The sequence below is a fragment of the Bombina bombina genome, unplaced genomic scaffold, assembly GCF_027579735.1.
Source record: "Bombina bombina isolate aBomBom1 unplaced genomic scaffold, aBomBom1.pri scaffold_794, whole genome shotgun sequence".
Taxonomy (NCBI): domain Eukaryota; kingdom Metazoa; phylum Chordata; class Amphibia; order Anura; family Bombinatoridae; genus Bombina; species Bombina bombina.
This window is the reverse complement of record NW_026511483.1, coordinates 38,586-59,692: the sequence shown is the minus strand read 5'-3', so window position 1 is coordinate 59,692 and position 21,107 is coordinate 38,586. Positions and strand designations below refer to the sequence as shown.

General features: G+C 40.2%; 1 protein-coding gene across 1 annotated transcript in view; it reads right to left on the bottom strand.

Annotated features, from left to right (window-relative positions):
• The window catches only part of LOC128643770 (poly [ADP-ribose] polymerase tankyrase-2), a gene marked incomplete at its 3' end in the record, with an annotated part of 131,970 nt that overhangs the window by 100,647 nt on the left and 10,216 nt on the right, over nucleotides 1-21,107 (bottom strand). The window contains exon 3 of the mRNA XM_053696588.1: nucleotides 4,394-4,539. Within this exon, the coding sequence (XP_053552563.1) occupies nucleotides 4,394-4,539 (146 nt within the window). The remainder of the gene's footprint in view (nucleotides 1-4,393; nucleotides 4,540-21,107) is intronic.

Below are 21,107 nucleotides of genomic sequence, written 5' to 3'. Positions count from 1 at the left end.
TACAGTTAAACACTAAAAAACTCTAAGCCATCTCCGTGGAGATGTTGCCTGTACAACGGCAAAGAGAATGACTGGGGTAGGCGGAGCCTAGGAGGGATCATGTGACCAGCTTTGCTGGGCTCTTTGCCATTTCCTGTTGGGGAAGAGAATATCCCACAAGTAAGGATGACGCCGTGGACCGGACACACCTATGTTGGAGAAATTAAGTTTACATAAGACAATACGTGATGACACCGACAGCCAAAATTTCCTCAATATGAGAAAGATTATAATATAGTGCCCTATAGATAAGAAAAGTTAATATGAAACAACTTAGTGTCCTAAGATCACTAAGAGATAAGTATATGTTACACAGGACAATACATGATGTCAGACATTAGCAGAAATCACCTTAATATGAGAGAGATTATAATGTTGTCTATATACATAAAATAGGGCAACATAAAAACATATTAGTGTCCTAGGATCACTAAGAAATGTGTATATTACCTAGGACAATACATGAAGTCCCAGACAATGAAAAACCTTAGAGAAGGATAATCATGCATCTTATAAAATATTTGATGAACAGCATATATTTAAATAATATCCTTCAGAGGCATATAATATGTACAGGAGAAAAAGGATAGGATAAGCAAAAATAGGGAAAAAACATTTAAATGCTAGGAATCCCTAAAAGCATGTATATAATATGTACAGTAGAAAAAGATAACAAGCACACAATGCTTATAATAAGATCGGGAAAACTGAAGAAAGAGGGATAAAACAAGTAAAATGCTAAGAATCCCTAAAAAACATACATTTAATACATAGTAGAAAAAGATAGGATAAACAGACAATGTTTATAACTTTGTCAGATATCCTTTTTCTACAGCAGGAGAGTGATTAAACATGTAATGCCAGGAAACACCACTAGATGGTGGCAAATAACCAGGAAGCCCTGCTAAAGAGCAAAGGACTGTAATAAAGTTTAGTACAGTTTAATGCACATACAAAAAAATAACCCCTGTTAATTTTGTGTGTGTCAGAACGGACAACAACTCAGGATAACCCACATGAGTATGGCGCTGTGGCATTCTACATAATAACGTATAGGACACACAGATAAGATCAAATAACTGTAAAGTCAATATCCTGGCCATTCAGCCATGCCAGATGGTGTCCGATAATTAAACTTCCATCTCACGAGAGAAAACACAATCATCCCTTACGTGTCCAACGCACAGAAGCAACGGGCTGAGCATCCCAGAGTGTGTAAGAGGATGTGTATCAGCCTGCAACAGACTTACCCCTGTTAAAGAGTGAAGTATAGAACAGGCAGTGCAAGTTCTTAGTCCCCATGCAAATGTTGTCCTCTGAGTTAGATAGGGTTACCTGAGAGCCCCTTCATGACTAAACAATAACAGCTGAAATTAAAGCTGAAGCAACACTTGTCATCAAGTAATAGAGAACCGTACACCTTCCAAAAGTGTGCACTGGCTTCTAATGGCTAAGTCAGTGCATTCAAAGTAGCTAGTATAAGGCCCTAAATGCTTAATCTAGGGCGCCATATTGCATGACATGTGGAAGATCCAGCACTCCTGCTGGCTTAAACCCTGTTAGGCAAATGTCTCTGCTCAGGAGACAAACTCCGGGCTGTTCTACACTGAAAAACTAATGTATTACGTTGTTGCCAAACTGCTGGCATATAGTACTGCAGGCACGTGCACGCTCCTGAGCTTAGTTTTCTGCTTTTCAACAAAATATAACAAGAAAACAAAAGACAATTTGATAATAGAAGTAAATTGGATAAGTTATTTAAATTTTGTTATGTCCCTTTAATATTGGTTACTGTCTGATTTAAAATGAACGACTCTATAGTTCAGCCATCTTCACAATCTGGGAAGGAGCACCCAAGGGTAAAGGTCAGTTAGACACCCAAGCTTAACAGAGTTGGTTCCCAATTGCTGTTGCCATTACTGGGAAACCAGTTGTGCATTACTATATTTGTTTAACCCATCTGGAACAAAATATTTGTGCGCCTTTATACTTTTTCTGTGCTCCCTCCTTTCTAAAGTATATATATATAATTTCAAAGATCAAATAAGCACTCGCTGGACTTCAGTCATCAGTGACAACACGCGTGTTGTCACTGATGACTGAAGTCCAGCGAGTGCTTATTTGATCTTTGAAATTATCCATTATACACATAGCACCCTGGCAGTTGTATACAGATGGTGAGAGTGCACACACCAACCAACAACATACATACACACATATATATATATATATATATATATATATATATATATATATATATATATATATATATGTGTGTGTTTCCCCAGGACCATATATACACACAGTGTATATATCTATCTATATCTATCTATATCTATACAGGGAATGCAGAATTATTAGGCAAGTTGTATTTTTGAGGATTAATTTTATTATTGAACAACAACCATGTTCTCAATGAACCCAAAAAACTCATTAATATCAAAGCTGAATAGTTTTGGAAGTAGTTTTTAGTTTGCTTTTAGTTATAGCTATTTTAGGGGGATATCTGTGTGTGCAGGTGACTATTACTGTGCATAATTATTAGGCAACTTAACAAAAAACAAATATATACCCATTTATTTATTTATTTTTACCAGTGAAACCAATATAACATCTCAACATTCACAAACAAAACAAAAACAAATCAGTGACCAATATAGCCACCTTTCTTTGCAAGGACACTCAAAAGCCTGCCATCCATGGATTCTGTCAGTGTTTTGATCTGTTCACCATAAACATTGCGTGCAGCAGCAACCACAGCCTCCCAGACACTGTTCAGAGAGGTGTACTGTTTTCCCTCCTTGTAAATCTCACATTTGATGATGGACCACAGGTTCTCAATGGGGTTCAGATCAGGTGAACAAGGAGGCCATGTCATTAGATTTTCTTCTTTTATACCCTTTCTTGCCAGCCACGCTGTGGAGTACTTGGACGCGTGTGATGGAGCATTGTCCTGCATGAAAATCATGTTTTTCTTGAAGGATGCAGACTTCTTCCTGTACCACTGCTTGAAGAAGGTGTCTTCCAGAAACTGGCAGTAGGACTGGGAGTTGAGCTCGACTCCATCCTCAACCCGAAAAGGCCCCACAAGCTCATCTTTGATGATACCAGCCCGAACCAGTACTCCACCTCCACCTTGCTGGCGTCTGAGTCGGACTGGAGCTCTCTGCCCTTTACCAATCCAGCCACGGGCCCATCCATCTGGCCCATCAAGACTCACTCTCATTTCATCAGTCCATAAAACCTTAGAAGAATCAGTCTTGAGATATTTCTTGGCCCAGTCTTGATGTTTCAGCTTGTGTGTCTTGTTCAGTGGTGGTCGTCTTTCAGCCTTTCTTACCTTGGCCATGTCTCTGAGTATTGCACACCTTGTGCTTTTGGGCACTCCAGTGATGTTGCAGCTCTGAAATATGGCCAAGGTGGCAAGTGGCATCTTGGCAGCTGCACGCTTGACTTTTCTCAGTTCATGGGCAGTTATTTTGCGCCTTGGTTTTTCCACACGCTTCTTGCGACCGCATTGACTATTTTGAATGAAACGCTTGATTGTTCGATGATCACGCTTCAGAAGCTTTGCAATTTTAAGAGTGCTGCATCCCTCTGCAAGATATCTCACTATTTTTTACTTTTCTGAGCCTGTCAAGTCCTTCTTTTGACCTATTTTGCCAAAGGAAAGGAAGTTGCCTAATAATTATGCACACCTGATATAGGGTGTTGATGTCATTAGACCACACCCCTTCTCATTACAGAGATGCACATCAACTAATATGCTTAATTGGTAGTAGGCTTTCGAGCCTATACAGCTTGGAGTAAGACAACATGCATAAAGAGGATGATGTGGTCAAAATACTAATTTGCCTAATAATTCTGCAATCCCTGTATGTATATATATATATATATGTGTGTGTGTGTGTGTGTGTGTGTGTGTGTGTGTGTGTGTGTGTGTGTGTTTCCCCAGGACCTTTTTAGCAAGTGCACCACTCAGCTGATTTTACCGACCACACGGCTAAAATGTTAGCTGCTATTAAGATAAAAATGAGCTAATATTTAAAATGTTCAATTTTTTTTTGCACAAACATTTATGTTAAATTATGCAATTGATTTGTGCTTTAGATAAAAAAAAAATTAAATAAAATATTAGAAGATAGTACACTGTTCCCATTCGGATGGCAAATTTTTTTGTGGAGGACACTGTATAAATTATATTTTCTTCTGTTTTGAGACAGTACATACGATTGAAAGAAGTCCACTAAGCTTAGCCTTTACAAATCTTCTCTAGATCACTAAGTAAAGGGAATCTGAATAAATGTGGAGAGAGCTGAAAACCTTTTTTAATCACCAACATTAAAGTTTTTACCCTTTGTCTTTAGCGTGAACATCAGCACCATGCTGCAGCAGATATTCCACAACAGACACTCGATTGTATCCAGCAGCGAAGTGGAGTGGAGTAGACTGACGCCCCTCTATATCCCTGCAGTTGACACTCTGCACTGTACATAATTTCTGAAATAGACAAAGTGATTGCTTCTTTACAGAAAAATGCCATTTTTATTAGTCATTATTTACAACAAAAAGGAGATATTATGGTAAACATAATTTATACTTACCTGATAAATTAATTTCTTTCATGGCGGTGATAGTCCACGATCCAATACGCATTGGAATTACCCGGAGGAGGCAAAGAATCCCAAACCCAAAGAGCTCTATAAAACCCCTCCAACCCTCCAACCTCATACATACCTCAGTCTAACAAATAGCCAAGCAAGTGAGGTAAGAAAAAGGAATAACACACATAAAAAAAGTCGGGGGGAAAAAAAAAAAAAAAAAATAAGAACAAACAAGATGTGCTGAAGAAAAACCCCAGAAAAAACAAGGGAGGGGGTCTTGTGGACTCTCACCACCACAAAATAAATTAATTAATCAGGTAAGTATAAATTATGTTTTCTTTCATACAGGTGGTACGAGTCCATGATCCATTACTCATGGGAATACCCAAGCTGTTGAGTCTACAAGTAATAACAGAAAGGAAGGGCTTTAAAAAACATCTTTTTCACTGAGAAATTAAATCTACAACATCAAATAAATATATTCTCTCTTTTAATGATATAAATACATACATATAAAAATAAATAAATATACAATGAGATTTAATACGGGAAAATGCAAGGTTCTACATTTTGGAAGTAAAAATAAGCAGGCAGCGTATTATTTAAATGGAACAAGACTTAGCCAAACTCAGGAGGAAAGGGATTTGGGGGTAGTAATAGATAACAAGCTAAAGATGGGTGCACAAGGCAGGACAGCAGCTTCAAAGGCTAATAAGGCCTTCAGAGAAGGACCACAAAGCTAATAAAGGGATTGGAGAATTTAACCTATGAGGAGAGGCTAGCCAAACTGGGTCTGTTTTCTTTAGAAAAAAGGTGCTTAAAGGGACAGTATACACTCATTTTCATATAACTGCATGTAATAGAAACTACTATAAAGAATAAGATGCACAGATACTGATATAAAAATCCAGTATAAAACTGTTTAAAAACTTACTTAGAAGCTCTCAGTTTAGCTCTGTTGAAAAGGCAGCTGGAAAGCCCACTGCAAGTGGTAAATAAGACACTCCCCCCCTCCCCCTTCTTTAGCATATGAAAAGACCCTTTACACAAACAGGAGAAAGCTGGAGTAGGTAGCTGACAGTATTTTCAAAAAACTTTGGGGCTTGGTTAGGAGTCTGAAAATCAGAGCAATGCAATTTAAAAATAAGCAAAACTATACATTTTTTAAAAAAAAAAACATAATTTATGTAAGAACTTACCTGATAAATTCATTTCTTTCATATTAACAAGAGTCCATGAGCTAGTGACGTATGGGATATACATTCCTACCAGGAGGGGCAAAGTTTCCCAAACCTTAAAATGCCTATAAATACACCCCTCACCACACCCACAAATCAGTTTAACGAATAGCCAAGAAGTGGGGTGATAAGAAAAAAGTGCGAAGCATATAAAATAAGGAATTGGAATAATTGTGCTTTATACAAAAAAAAAAATCATAACCACCACAAAAAAGGGTGGGCCTCATGGACTCTTGTTAATATGAAAGAAATGAATTTATCAGGTAAGTTCTTACATAAATTATGTTTTCTTTCATGTAATTAACAAGAGTCCATGAGCTAGTGACGTATGGGATAATGAATACCCAAGATGTGGATCTTTCCACACAAGAGTCACTAGAGAGGGAGGGATAAAATAAAGACAGCCAATTCCTGCTGAAAATAATCCACACCCAAAATAAAGTTTAATGAAAAACATAAGCAGAAGATTCAAACCGAAACCACTGCCTGAAGTACCTTTCTACCAAAAACTGCTTCAGAAGAAGAGAATACATCAAAATGGTAGAATTTAGTAAAAGTATGCAAAGAGGACCAAGTCGCTGCTTTGCAAATCTGATCAACTGAAGCTTCATTCCTAAACGCCCAGGAAGTAGAAACTGACCTAGTAGAATGAGCTGTAATCCTCTGAGGCGGAGTCTTACCCGATTTAACATAGGCAAGATGAATTAAAGATTTCAACCAGGATGCCAAAGAAATGGCAGAAGCTTTCTGGCCTTTTCTAGAACCAGAAAAGATGACAAATAGACTAGAAGTCTTTCGGAAAGATTTAGTAGCTTCAACATAATATTTCAAAGCTCTAACAACATCCAAAGAATGTAACGATTTCTCCTTAGAATTCTTAGGATTAGGACATAATGAAGGAACCACGATTTCTCTACTAATGTTGTTGGAATTCACAACCTTAGGTAAAAATTCAAAAGAAGTTCGCAACACCGCCTTATCCTGATGAAAAATCAGAAAAGGAGACTCACAAGAAAGAGCAGATAATTCAGAAACTCTTCTGGCAGAAGAGATGGCCAAAAGGAACAAAACTTTCCAAGAAAGCAATTTAATGTCCAATGAATGCATAGGTTCAAACGGAGGAGCTTGAAGAGCTCCCAGAACCAAATTCAAACTCCATGGAGGAGAAATTGACTTAATGACAGGTTTTATACGAACCAAAGCTTGTACAAAACAATGAATATCAGGAAGAATAGCAATCTTTCTGTGAAAAAGAACAGAAAGAGCAGAGATTTGTCCTTTCAAGGAACTTGCGGACAAACCCTTATCTAAACCATCCTGAAGAAATTGTAATATTCTCGGAATTCTAAAAGAATACCAAGAAAAATGATGAGTAAGACACCAAGAAATATAAGTCTTCCAGACTCTATAATATATCTCTCTAGATACAGATTTACGAGCCTGTAACATAGTATCAATCACAGAGTCAGAGAAACCTCTTTGACTAAGAATCAAGCGTTCAATCTCCATACCTTTAAATTTAAGGATTTCAGATCCGGATGGAAAAAAGGACCTTGCGACAGAAAGTCTGGTCTTAACGGAAGAGTCCATGGTTGGCAAGATGCCATCCGGACAAGATCCGCATACCAAAACCTGTGAGGCCATGCCGGAGCTATTAGCAGAACAAACGAGCATTCCCTCAGAATCTTGGAGATTACTCTTGGAAGAAGAACTAGAGGCGGAAAGATATAGGCAGGATGATACTTCCAAGGAAGTGATAATGCATCCACTGCCTCCGCCTGAGGATCCCGGGATCTGGACAGATACCTGGGAAGTTTCTTGTTTAGATGAGAGGCCATCAGATCTATCTCTGGAAGCCCCCACATTTGAACAATCTGAAGAAATACCTCTGGGTGAAGAGACCATTCGCCCGGATGCAACGTTTGGCGACTGAGATAATCCGCTTCCCAATTGTCTACACCTGGGATATGAACCGCAGAGATTAGACAGGAGCTGGATTCCGCCCAAACCAAAATTCGAGATACTTCTTTCATAGCCAGAGGACTGTGAGTCCCTCCTTGATGATTGATGTATGCCACAGTTGTGACATTGTCTGTCTGAAAACAAATGAACGATTCTCTCTTCAGAAGAGGCCAAAACTGAAGAGCTCTGAAAATTGCACGGAGTTCCAAAATATTGATCGGTAATCTCACCTCCTGAGATTCCCAAACTCCCTGTGCAGTCAGAGATCCCCACACAGCTCCCCAACCTGTGAGACTTGCATCTGTTGAAATTACAGTCCAGGTCGGAAGAACAAAAGAAGCCCCCTGAATTAAACGATGGTGATCTGTCCACCACGTTAGAGAGTGTCGAACAATCGGTTTTAAAGATATTAATTGAGATATCTTCGTGTAATCCCTGCACCATTGGTTCAGCATACAGAGCTGAAGAGGTCGCATGTGAAAACGAGCAAAGGGGATCGCGTCCGATGCAGCAGTCATAAGACCTAGAATTTCCATGCATAAGGCTACCGAAGGGAATGATTGTGACTGAAGGTTTCGACAAGCTGTAATCAATTTTAGACGTCTCTTGTCTGTTAAAGACAGAGTCATGGACACTGAATCTATCTGGAAACCCAGAAAGGTTACCCTTGTTTGAGGAATCAAAGAACTTTTTGGTAAATTGATCCTCCAACCATGATCTTGAAGAAACAACACAAGTCGATTCGTATGAGACTCTGCTAAATGTAAAGACTGAGCAAGTACCAAGATATCGTCCAAATAAGGAAATACCACAATACCCTGTTCTCTGATTACAGACAGAAGGGCACCGAGAATCTTTGTGAAAATTCTTGGAGCTGTAGCAAGGCCAAACGGTAGAGCCACAAATTGGTAATGCTTGTCTAGAAAAGAGAATCTCAGGAACTGAAAATGATCTGGATGAATCGGAATATGCAGATATGCATCCTGTAAATCTATTGTGGACATATAATTCCCTTGCTGAACAAAAGGCAATATAGTCCTTACAGTTACCATCTTGAACGTTGGTATCCTTACATAACGATTCAATAATTTTAGATCCAGAACTGGTCTGAAGGAATTCTCCTTCTTTGGTACAATGAAGAGATTTGAATAAAACCCCATCCCCTGTTCCGGAACTGGAACTGACATAATTACTCCAGCCAACTCTAGATCTGAAACACAATTCAGAAATGCTTGAGCTTTCACTGGATTTACTGGGACACGGGAAAGAAAAAATCTCTTTGCAGGAGGTCTCATCTTGAAACCAATTCTGTACCCTTCTGAAACAATGCTCTGAATCCAAAGATTGTGAACAGAATTGATCCAAATTTCTTTGAAAAAACGTAACCTGCCCCCTACCAGCTGAACTGGAATGAGGGCCGTACCTTCATGTGAACTTAGAAGCAGGCTTTGCCTTTCTAGCAGGCTTGGATTTATTCCAGACTGGAGATGGTTTCCAAACTGAAACTGCTCCTGAGGACGAAGGATCAGGCTTTTGTTCTTTGTTGAAACGAAAGGAACGAAAACGATTGTTAGCCCTGTTTTTACCTTTAGATTTTTTATCCTGTGGTAAAAAAGTTCCTTTCCCACCAGTAACAGTTGAAATAATAGAATCCAACTGAGAACCAAATAATTTGTTTCCCTGGAAAGAAATGGAAAGTAGAGTTGATTTAGAAGCCATATCAGCATTCCAAGTCTTAAGCCATAAAGCTCTTCTGGCTAAGATAGCTAGAGACATAAACCTAACATCAACTCTAATAATATCAAAAATGGCATCACAGATAAAATTATTAGCATGCTGAAGAAGAATAATAATATCATGAGAATCACGATTTGCTACTTGTTGCGCTAGGGTTTCCAACCAAAGAGTTGAAGCTGCAGCAACATCAGCCAATGATATAGCAGGTCTAAGAAGATTACCTGAACACAGATAAGCTTTCCTTAGAAAGGATTCAATTTTTCTATCTAAAGGATCCTTAAACGAGGTACCATCTGACGTAGGAATGGTAGTACGTTTAGCAAGGGTAGAAATAGCCCCATCAACTTTAGGGATTTTGTCCCAAAATTCTAACCTGTCAGGCGGAACAGGATATAATTGCTTAAAACGTTTAGAAGGAGTAAATGAATTACCCAATTTATCCCATTCTTTGGAAATCACTGCAGAAATAGCATTAGGAACAGGAAAAACTTCTGGAATAACCGCAGGAGCTTTAAAAACCTTATCCAAACGTATAGAATTAGTATCAAGAGGACTAGAATCCTCTATTTCTAAAGCAATTAGTACTTCTTTAAGTAAAGAGCGAATAAATTCCATCTTAAATAAATATGAAGATTTATCAGCATCAATCTCTGAGATAGAATCCTCTGAACCAGAAGAGTCCAAAGAATCAGAATGATGGTGTTCATTTAAAAATTCATCTGTAGAGAGAGAAGATTTAAAAGACTTTTTACGTTTACTAGAAGGAGAAATAACAGACAAAGCCTTCTTTATGGATTCAGAAACAAAATCTCTTATGTTATCAGGAACATTCTGCACCTTAGATGTTGAGGGAACTGCAACAGGCAATGGTACATTACTAAAGGAAATATTATCTGCTTTAACAAGTTTGTCATGACAATTATTACAAACAACAGCTGGAGGAATAGCTACCAAAAATTTACAGCAGATACACTTAGCTTTGGTAGATCCAGCAGGCAGTGATTTTCCTGTAGTATCTTCTGGCTCAGATGCAACGTGAGACATCTTGCAATATGTAAGAGAAAAAACAACATATAAAGCAAAATAGATCAAATTCCTTATAAGACAGTTTCAGGAATGGGAAAGAATGCCAAATATCAAGCTTCTAGCAACCAGAAGCAAATGAAAAATGAGACTGAAATAATGTGGAGACAAAAGCGACGCCCATATTTTTTAGCGCCAAATAAGACGCCCACATTATTTGGCGCCTAAATGCTTTTGGCGCCAAAAATGACGCCACATCCGGAACGCCGACATTTTTGGCGCAAAATAACGTCAAAAAATGACGTAACTTCCGGCGACACGTATGACGCCGGAAACGGAAAAGAATTTTTGCGCCAAAAAAGTCCGCGCCAAGAATGACGCAATAAAATGAAGCATTTTCAGCCCCCGCGAGCCTAACAGCCCACAGGGAAAAAAGTCAAATTTTTGAGGTAAGAAAAATATGATAATTCAATGCATAATCCCAAATATGAAACTGACTGTCTGAAAATAAGGAAAGTTGAACATTCTGAGTCAAGGCAAATAAATGTTTGAATACATATATTTAGAACTTTATAAATAAAGTGCCCAACCATAGCTTAGAGTGTCACAGAAAATAAGACTTACTTACCCCAGGACACTCATCTACATGTTTGTAGAAAGCCAAACCAGTACTGAAACGAGAATCAGTAGAGGTAATGGTAAATATAAGAGTATATCGTCGATCTGAAAAGGGAGGTAAGAGATGAATCTCTACGACCGATAACAGAGAACCTTATGAAATAGACCCCGTAGAAGGAGATCACTGCATTCAATAGGCAATACTCTCTTCACATCCCTCTGACATTCACTGCACGCTGAGAGGAAAATCGGGCTCCAACTTGCTGCGGAGCGCATATCAACGTAGAATCTAGCACAAACTTACTTCACCACCTCCCTTGGAGGCAAAGTTTGTAAAACTGATTTGTGGGTGTGGTGAGGGGTGTATTTATAGGCATTTTAAGGTTTGGGAAACTTTGCCCCTCCTGGTAGGAATGTATATCCCATACGTCACTAGCTCATGGACTCTTGTTAATTACATGAAAGAAACAAACTTTATGGGCTATATAAATAGATCATCTACAAAACATTTATGTAAAGAAAAAATGTGTATAATGTCCCTTTAAGAGGCGACATGATTACTTTATATAAATATATTCAAAGCCCATATACATAGATGGCAGAAGCTCTGTTTATTCCAAGAAAGGTCACAATTTAAGGTTGGAGGAAAGGAGATTTTATCTCCTGCAACAGAAATGTTTTTTTCACTGTAAGAGCAATAAAATTGTGAAAGTCATTAACAAAGGAGGTAGTGAATGCCAATACCCTAGATACATTTAAAAATTTAGATACATTTCGGTCTATAAACAAAATTCATGGATACGATTGCTAGTATTAAATGGGTCACCTTTTAGTGGGATTATTTAAAGTGATGGTAAATTTACCAGACTTCAAACTTGTATTCTTATGCAAATTAAAAACATAAGTGGATTTTCATTCATGAAAACATGCAAATTGCTCGTTTTTGAATTTTTTTAGTCCGAAATAGCTGAATTTTAACATATTTTCCTCCTCCTGTACCACGGCCGCCATCGATTTATTAATCCCACGTGTTTTGACATATAAATGACAGCCCAGGCCAGTCGGCGACACTGATATCAAACACGCCCTAAGTTAACAATCCGCATGCGCTAGACATTGGATCGATGACAGATTGTAGAATAACATGCATTTGAAACGCATGCGCATAGCTAAAGTTGAAGATTAAGATTTCAATACTATGAAGTCGCGAGGGGTGGTTCTGCTTTCTGTCCGGCTATAGAAAATAACAGGAAGTAATGACGGGCAGAGGAAGGAGCGATAACGCTCTGTGAGTAAAACATGATTCATTATAGAAAAGAATCAAATAAATAAGGAAAAAACATAGCGATTTAGGTTAGTAAGAACTGAGGATTAATAATATATTTCCCAAATATTGAAAATTTACCATCACTTTACGCTTAACTGGAGCGTTGTGTATATATTTTGGATATAGGTTGAACTCGATGGACTTCGGGTTTTTTATTTGCAACTCAAAGCATTTAGGCATCTAGATGTGGTTTAGATGACTTGATGAAACTGAATGGGGAAGAAAGAGGATTTAAGCGACTTTGAATGTGGCATGTTTGTTGGTGCCAGACAGACTAGTCTGAGCATTTAAAAAACTGATGATCTACTGGGATTTTCATGCACAACCATCTTAAAGGGTTTACAGCGAATGGTCCAAAAAAGAGAAAATATACAGTGAGCGGCAGTTGTGTGGACGACAATTCCTTGTTGAGGTCAGAGGAGAATGAGCAGACTGGTTCGAGATGATAGAAAGGCTACAGTAACACAAATAACCACTATGCAGAATACCATCTCTGAACGCACAACATGACGAACCTTGAAGCAGATGGGCTACAGCAGCAGAAGACCACACCGGGGTGCCACTCCTGTTAGCTAAGAACAGGAAACTGAGGCTACAATTCGCACAGGTTCACCAAAATTGGACAATAGAAGATTGGAAAAAATGTTACCTGGTCCGATAAGTCGATTTCAGCTGAAACATTCTGATGGTAGGGTCAGAATTTGGCATTAACAAGATGAAAGCATGGATCCATCTTGCCTTGTAGCAACGGTTCAGGCTGGTAGTGGCGGTGGTGTAATGGTGTTGGGGATATTTTCTTGGCACACTTTGGGCCCCTTAATACATATTAAGCATCGTTTAAACACCATGGCCTACCAGAGTATTGTTGCTCACCATATCCATCCCATTATGACTACAGTGTACCCATCTTCTGATGGCTACTTCCAGCAGGATAATGCACCATGTCACTAAGCTCAAATCATCTCAAACTAGTTTCTTGAACATGACAATGAATTCACTGTACTCCAATGGCCTCCACAGTCACCAGATTTCAATGTAATAGAGCACCTTTGTGATGTGGTGGAACGGGAGATTTGTATCATGGATGTGCAGCCGACAAGTCTGCAGCAACTGCGTGTTGCTATCATGTCAATATGGACCAAAATGTCTGAGGAATTTTTCCAACACCTTGTTGAATCTATGCCACGAAGAATTAAGGCGGTTCTGAAGGCAAAAAGGGGTTCAATCCAGCACTAGCAAGGTGTACCTAATAAAGTGTATGTATGTATGTATGTATATACATACACACATGAATGTGTTCAATAATAATAACGGGACAGTTTGTGATTCAGGCGAGAGACCATGAGATCTCTCTCTGGCAGACCCCATCTCACTATCTAGTCAAAAAACTCTGATTCAGTGCCAACTTCCTTGGGTGAAGAGACTGGCGACTGAGAAAGTCTGCCTTCCAATTGTTCACAACTGGGATGTGGATAGCGGAGATCCTGCAATGGCAACATTCTGCACAACTGATAAAGCGGGACAATTCACTTCATTGCCAGGAGTTCTGCCTTGATTGATGTAAGCCACTGCACTGCTGTGACATTGACTGTAATCAACGGAAAGATTGCTGCCCCCGAACTGCACCTCAACCTTGTAAATCACTATCCACACTGGCCGAAGAAAAGAGGCTCCCTGAATCAAGGAATGAGGAGTATGCCATGTTAGAAATGGTCTTGTCCTGTGATCTAACAGGATTCTCTGAAACGGATCCACATGATCCCCATTTCACTGATACAGCTTCTACAACTTGAGGTACCAAAGATGAAATCTGGCAAATGGGACTGAAACCGAGATAGCCAACATACAACCCACAACTTCCATGCTCTGAGCAAGGAGAAGGATTGAGTTGAAGAGCAGCACTGGTCTGTTGCAACTTTAGTCTTCGCTGATCTATCAGAGGCAGAAGCATAGTTACTGAATCAATTAGCAATAACTCCTATTTAATCCAGATCTCTTACAAAAGGCAGAAAGGCTCGAACCCTCAATTGCTCTTGAGGAACTAGGACAGGAGGAGCCTTCTTTGCAGATGTTTTGATTGAAAGTTTGACATCTCTGGTAAATTATTTGCAACAGCCAAGGATCTTAAAGAGACTTTTCCCTAGCCTCACGAAAAAGATTCTGGGGGCAGCACCTTCATGCGAACTTCGAGGCTGGAGCAGACTTTTTAGTCTGTTTTAAGAACAAGAAAGGATGGGCTTCCAGGAAGTTATGTGATTACCTGATTTTTAATTCTTAGATTGCTGTACAAAACAAAACAACCTGCAGATTTAAGTTTACCCTTATTCTAAGGGAAAAAACAAAAACTCATTAATACCAAGTCCTTGCACAAACAAGGTTTTACCCTGAAAGGGAAGAGTTAGAAGCCTGCATTTAGAAACCATATCAGCAGACCAAGATTTGAGCCATAAAGCTTGTGTGGCCAAAGCAGCATTCTTTAAATTAATGTGAAGCATTTCTTCAGCAGCATCACGTATTACGCTGTTTGCAGTTTTCAGAAGATTCAAGCAATCCTGGATCTCATCAAGAGTAGTTTAAAAAGGTTGCTGCAATAGCAGCAGCAACCCAAGTAACACTCAGAGCAGGCTTAAACATAAAACCTGCAACCTCAAAGGACCTTCTATGAAATACTTCAAGCTTTCAATCCAAGGAATCCTTAAAAGGAGATGTTATCCTTCAAAAGTAGTGGAAATAGCAGCATCCACCTTAGGAATAAGCTTTCCATATCTTTGTATTCGCATAAGGAACAGGGAACATAGTTTTGACCTTAGCAGACAGAACAAAAGGAACACGTTGCTTCCGTCATTCCTCAAAAATAAGATCAGAAACTGAATAAGGCATGGGAAAAGAAGAAGGCTGTTTGGGTGCTTAGAGCTTCTTCCAACACACATCACTAAAAAGAAATAGGAAGGCATGCTTAAGAAATTGAACCTTTAGCTAAATCCAAAAGCTTGAAAAAAATAAATTAAAAAATTCTTACCCGATAATTTAAATTTCATTCCTCCCAGTGAGAATCCACAATGATATTCATAATCTATGGGAAAATACTATTCCTGGCCACCAGGAGGCGGCAAAGACACCCCAAACAAGACTATATCCCTCCCACTTCCCCTACCCTCCAGTAGTTCGGACGAGCCCAAGGAAAAGTGAAGAGAGATACTGCTCTCACTGCTAAGAAAGAAATTATAAGGTAAGAATAAATTTAGTTTTCTTTGGCAGAAAACCTTTTTCTTTGGCACGGTGACATTCATAGCCTATGGAAAATCAATACTCAAGCTGTGGAGTTCACAAATATTCGGGTGGGAAAAAGAGGAAAGGCAATCCAAAATAAGTCATCCTCCCCCACAAAAAAAATCTTCACCCAGAACAAAAATCTAAATAAAAAGGAAATTTATTCTTACCTGATAAATTTGTTTCTTTTACGATACGATGAGTCCACGGATTTCATCCTTACTTGTGGGATATCGCCTCCTGGTCAGCAGGAGGCGGCAAAGAGCACCACAGCAGAGCTGTATATATAGCGTCTCCCTTCCCTCCCACTCCAGTCATTCGACCGAAGTTAGGAAGAGAAAGGAAAAGCCAAGGTGCAGAGGTGACTGAAGTTTAACAAAAATAAAGACCTGTCTCATAAAAACAGGGTGGGTCGTGGACTCATCGTATCGTAAAAGAAACAAATTTATCAGGTAAGAATACATTTCCTTTTCTTTTACAAGATACGATGAGTGCACGGATTTCATCCTTACTTGTGGGATACAATACCAAAGCTATAGTACACGGATGAAACGGGAGGGACAAGACAGGTAACCTAAACGGGAGGGACAAGACAGGTAACCTAAACGGAAGGCACCACTGCTTGAAGAACCTTCCTCCCAAAAACAGCCTCAGACGAGGCAAAAGTATCAAATTTGAAAAATTTGGAAAAAGTGTGAAGAGACAACCAAGTTGCAGCTTGCAAAGCTGTGCAGCAGAAGCATCATGTTTGAATGTGAGGAAGTCACAGCCCCTAGTGGAAAGAGCCATAAATCGCTCAGGAGGCTGCTGTCCAGCAGTCTCATATGCAAAAACGGATGAAACCTCTCAGTCAAAAAGAAAGAGGAAGCCATAGCTGTCTGACCCTACGTTTGCCTGAAAAAAATGACAAACAAGGAAGATGATTGTCGAAAATACTTAGTCGCCCTTAAGCAGAACTGCAAAGCACGGACCACGTCCAAATTACGTAAAAAACGCACCGTCTTAGAAGGAGGAGGACACAAGGAAGGAACAACAAGTTCCTGACAAATATTCTTATTTGAAACAACCTGAGGAAGAAAACCAGGTTCAGTTCGTAACACCACCTTATCCGAATGGAAAATAAGATAAGGAGAATCACATTGCAATGCCGAAAGCTCAGATACTCTGCTAGCAGAAGAAAAGGAACCAAAAACAAAACATTCCAAGATAACTTAATATCTATGGAAGGCATAGGTTCAAACGGAATCCCTTGAAAAACTCTAAGAACCAGACAAACTCCAATGAGGAGTAAGAGGTCTAAATACAGACCCTATACTAGTCAGAGCCTGACAAAAGGATTGTACAGCTGGAACCGTCGCCAGACGTCTGTGTAACAAAAAAGACAAAGCAGAAAACTGTCCCTGTAGGGAACTAGCGGAAAACCCCTTCTCCAATTCTTCTTGGAGAAAAGACAAAATTCTGGGAATCCTTAACCTACTTCATGAGTAACCCTTGGATTCACACAAAAAAAGAAATCACGCCATATCTTATGTGAAAACTTCCAAGTTACATGCCTGAATGAAGGTATCTATGACCGAATCAAAGAAAACTCGCTGGCATAGATCAACGTCCAACCCCCAAGCAATCAGCTTCAGAGAAACTAGAGGGCGAAGAAGAAATTCCAACTCAACGGATGAGTTCAAGGTTACAGAGATGACGCGGTCAGCAGATTAGCCTACAAAAGTCGGCGAGACCACGCAGAAGCGAGGAGAAGCACCAATGCCTTCTCCTATATGATCAAAACAAACCCCCAGGAAAAAAAACGCAACAGGGGAAAATAGATCCTAGTCTAGAGACCAAAGAACTGCCCAGGCAGTAATCAGCTCGGACTGGGGCCCCGAACCTGGACCCGTATCCCGAAAACTAGGCACTCAGACAAGATGCCATGATATCCAACTCCTGCCGACCTCATTTGAAAGTCAGGTAGGAGAAACTCCCTGATGGAGATCGGACTGCTCAGAAATCCACTTCCCAAGTGTCCACTCCTGGGATATGGATCACTGACAGAGAGCAAGAATGAAACCGAGACGAAGCCAACTGAGGCTAGAACAGAAGAGGACTTGAAGCTCACTCTCAGTGGTAGGAAATCGAAGAACAGACTCCGCTAGAGTCCACACTCTGTTAATCATGTACCCTGGGACAGGTGATCCAGAGACAATCCCCATAAAAAAGAATCCCTTGTCTCCTGCTTCAAAGTTAAATGAGGAGATAATCTTGCATAGACTCCGTTCCATTGCCAGAGTATGCTCAACCGAACAGGTCTGCAGTGGAACGAATAAACAAAGTAAAAAGTCGCAAGGCGTCGCTCATGTTATCAACCTCTGAAGGATGAAAGGAGGAGTGGACCTCACCGGGTATTGAACTTGCAACCCTCTGGTCTTCACAGAGCTCAGCCACAGTGCCATAGCATGCTAAGCTATCTGTCCAGCTAACGTCCAGTCCATCACCATCAGCCCGAATACTCCTATGTACTGAGCCACTGAGGGCCGAGAAGCGGGCTGAAGGTCCAAACCATCAATGATAGACATTTAGTTCCTGACCTCAGTCAGAAAAATCCTAATGAATGTAGAATCTGCTATGATTCCCAAAAAACAACCCTTGTGCTTGAGACAAAGGAACACCTTTGCAAAGTCGCTCACAGGAATAATAATAACAAGTCCGTGGAAATCCTACTTGCTGTAAGAATGATGCCTGGACTAGGATGGAAGCCAAAGAGGTCGTCATTGCAATGCCCCATAAGAGCTCGGAACTGTGGCAAGACAGAAAGGAAGACCAACAACGGTAAGTGTTTGACCATAAAGGCAAACCAAAGAACCTGAGACGAATCTCGTAAACGGCACAGGAAGGTACTTGACCCTGAATTTACCGTTGACATACATAGACCCTCTAGAACCAAGGGAAAAATTGACCAGATCCTGAATCCAAGTACTAATCAGGCCCGACCCTGCTTAGCTTCCGAGATCAGACTAGATTGGGCGCATTCAGGGTGGTGTGACCGAAGGCTCAATATTAGAACTGGAACAACCACCTCAGGTCTGAGATGTCTCTAAAGCAGCTTAAGGACGTCTCTCCCTTTGTCTGATCCTTAGACAACCTAGAAGCAGAAAACAGCCTCTGAGAGGAAAACATTTGAGCTCGAAAACTAGAGCGAAAACGGAAGGCAGCCCCCTACAAGATCCATCCCGGACTGGAGCATGTTCCCGATGCTGTCTTTGATGCAACAGCAGGCTATGCGTTCATCAAGTTTAGTCATAGAACACAGATACAAAAACAAGGCTCTAACCATAAGGTACCAAGAGCTGGGACAGAGCCACCTATGCTCTCAATTTGATAACTGGAAGGGAGAAAATGAAATAAAAGAATTAGCCAATATGCCGTCACACCGGTGACGGTAGCAAAGTACACAGACGCTTGCCATTGGAAACCCTGTTGTGAGGACCATAAAGAAGTTTAGTCCATTAGAACTCTCCTTTTAGGGTATAGAAGTTCACGTAGTGATGGAAACTACTCCTTCCCCCCAAAGGAATATCGTCCAGCCTTTTAGCTGATACGGCCATGGAAAACAGTGTTGTAAATATAAGGAATGCCTAAGGCACCAATTCCATCTGAAACTGAAAGTCTCAGTAACATGGAGAAAACTTTAGAATAGCAAGTCCTCCAGCAATGCATCAAATTCATGGAAAAATAAAGAAAGCATCCTAACCCCGAAGGGAGTGTGAAGGACACACAGGGCACTGCATGAGGGCTATAAAATTTCGATTAGAACCCATAGGAGAAATGTGTGGCCAATTGTTAACAGACTCCCCAACAGCAATCGCCAAAGAGGGAGTAGGGTCAAAAGAAAAAATAAATTTGAACAAATCGTTATCAAATTTAAACATAGGACACGATACGGTTCTTTTAAATATGAAAATTAACCCTATTCTGGAGTGCGTTTGTTTCCTCCTCAGTCATAAAGGATGACCTAACAAAGAACAGCTGAAATACATTTAATACAATGCACACAGAAAAAGATGTTACCGTCTCCTTAATTCTGAAGCAACACATGCATGTGGAAATTTGCACCATCCTACGTCACCAAGGATGAGTTAACAAAAAAAACCAGCTTCAATTCCTTTAATAAAATGTACCCAGAATTTTTTTTTACTGTCTCTTTAAATGTTAAGAGCATTTTATTTCTGACGTGCAGAAACATCCAATAACAAAATAAAGATGGCTGTAACTAGACGTTGCTATGTACATTAAAAGCAAAGTCTCTGCAAAGAACCGCAGAGCACTTCCTGTGGGTCATCAATTATTTTGGACACTTTAATTATTAAATTTTGGCAGGGATAGACTGGTGTCACCAGACTCTTAACAGCCACCACTTTAGAAGGAGCATGTTAGCACAGGAAAATATGGTAATGTTTCTTTAAATTTTAAAAGATAACATTTTTCCTGTGTATTAACCGCAGAAAAATATTAAAAACCTAGCAACTGTAGTCAGGTCCGACCTGTGAGATGGGAGGCAGAGAATCTTGCCACAATCCATACCCTTGGACCACAGGACCCCCACATACTATGGCAACACAGGAAATAAACTTGCCAGGCAGCAAATTTTAGTCCATTTTACCCCTCAGTAGGAAACCACTAAGGTATCACTCTATGCAGTAAACCGCAACAGGGAAAGCATAGGCTACAGCCCAAATATGCTTATAACAACTGAAAGCATCTCTCTTTGGACCTAACAAACTGAACCATACAGAAAGGGAAACAGGGGGCGTTTCCTAAGGACCACCACACATGGATGGTGACATAACATATCTCCCGGTCGGCATGTATATTTATTGAACCGCCGGGAGACTTTGCAGGAGCGCGCTAAAGAAATAGTGTCCCCAAAAACCGCCCTGCATAGGCAGGTGCACAACCGTTAACTCCCGGGCGGTATTGTAAAGTTAATACACCGCCGGGAGTAAAAAAGGGTGCGCAAAGAAAATGGTGCTTGTCAAGGACCGCCCTTCGTGGGCGTTCAGACGATAGCATACAGGCAGCTCCCGGTAGGCATGGCTTGTGTAACCGCCGGGAGAAGTGAGAGCATGTGAAAACGCCTAACAACGTACACACAAAAAAAACTCAAGTACCCCTGCACATCGTACAGACATCTCCTCTCCCGGTCGGCATGTTTTCTTATGCAACCGCCGGGAGATGTGATGATTGCGCCATAACACATAAGAGTGAAAGTCAGAAGTCTGCTATGATTTCCCGGTAAAA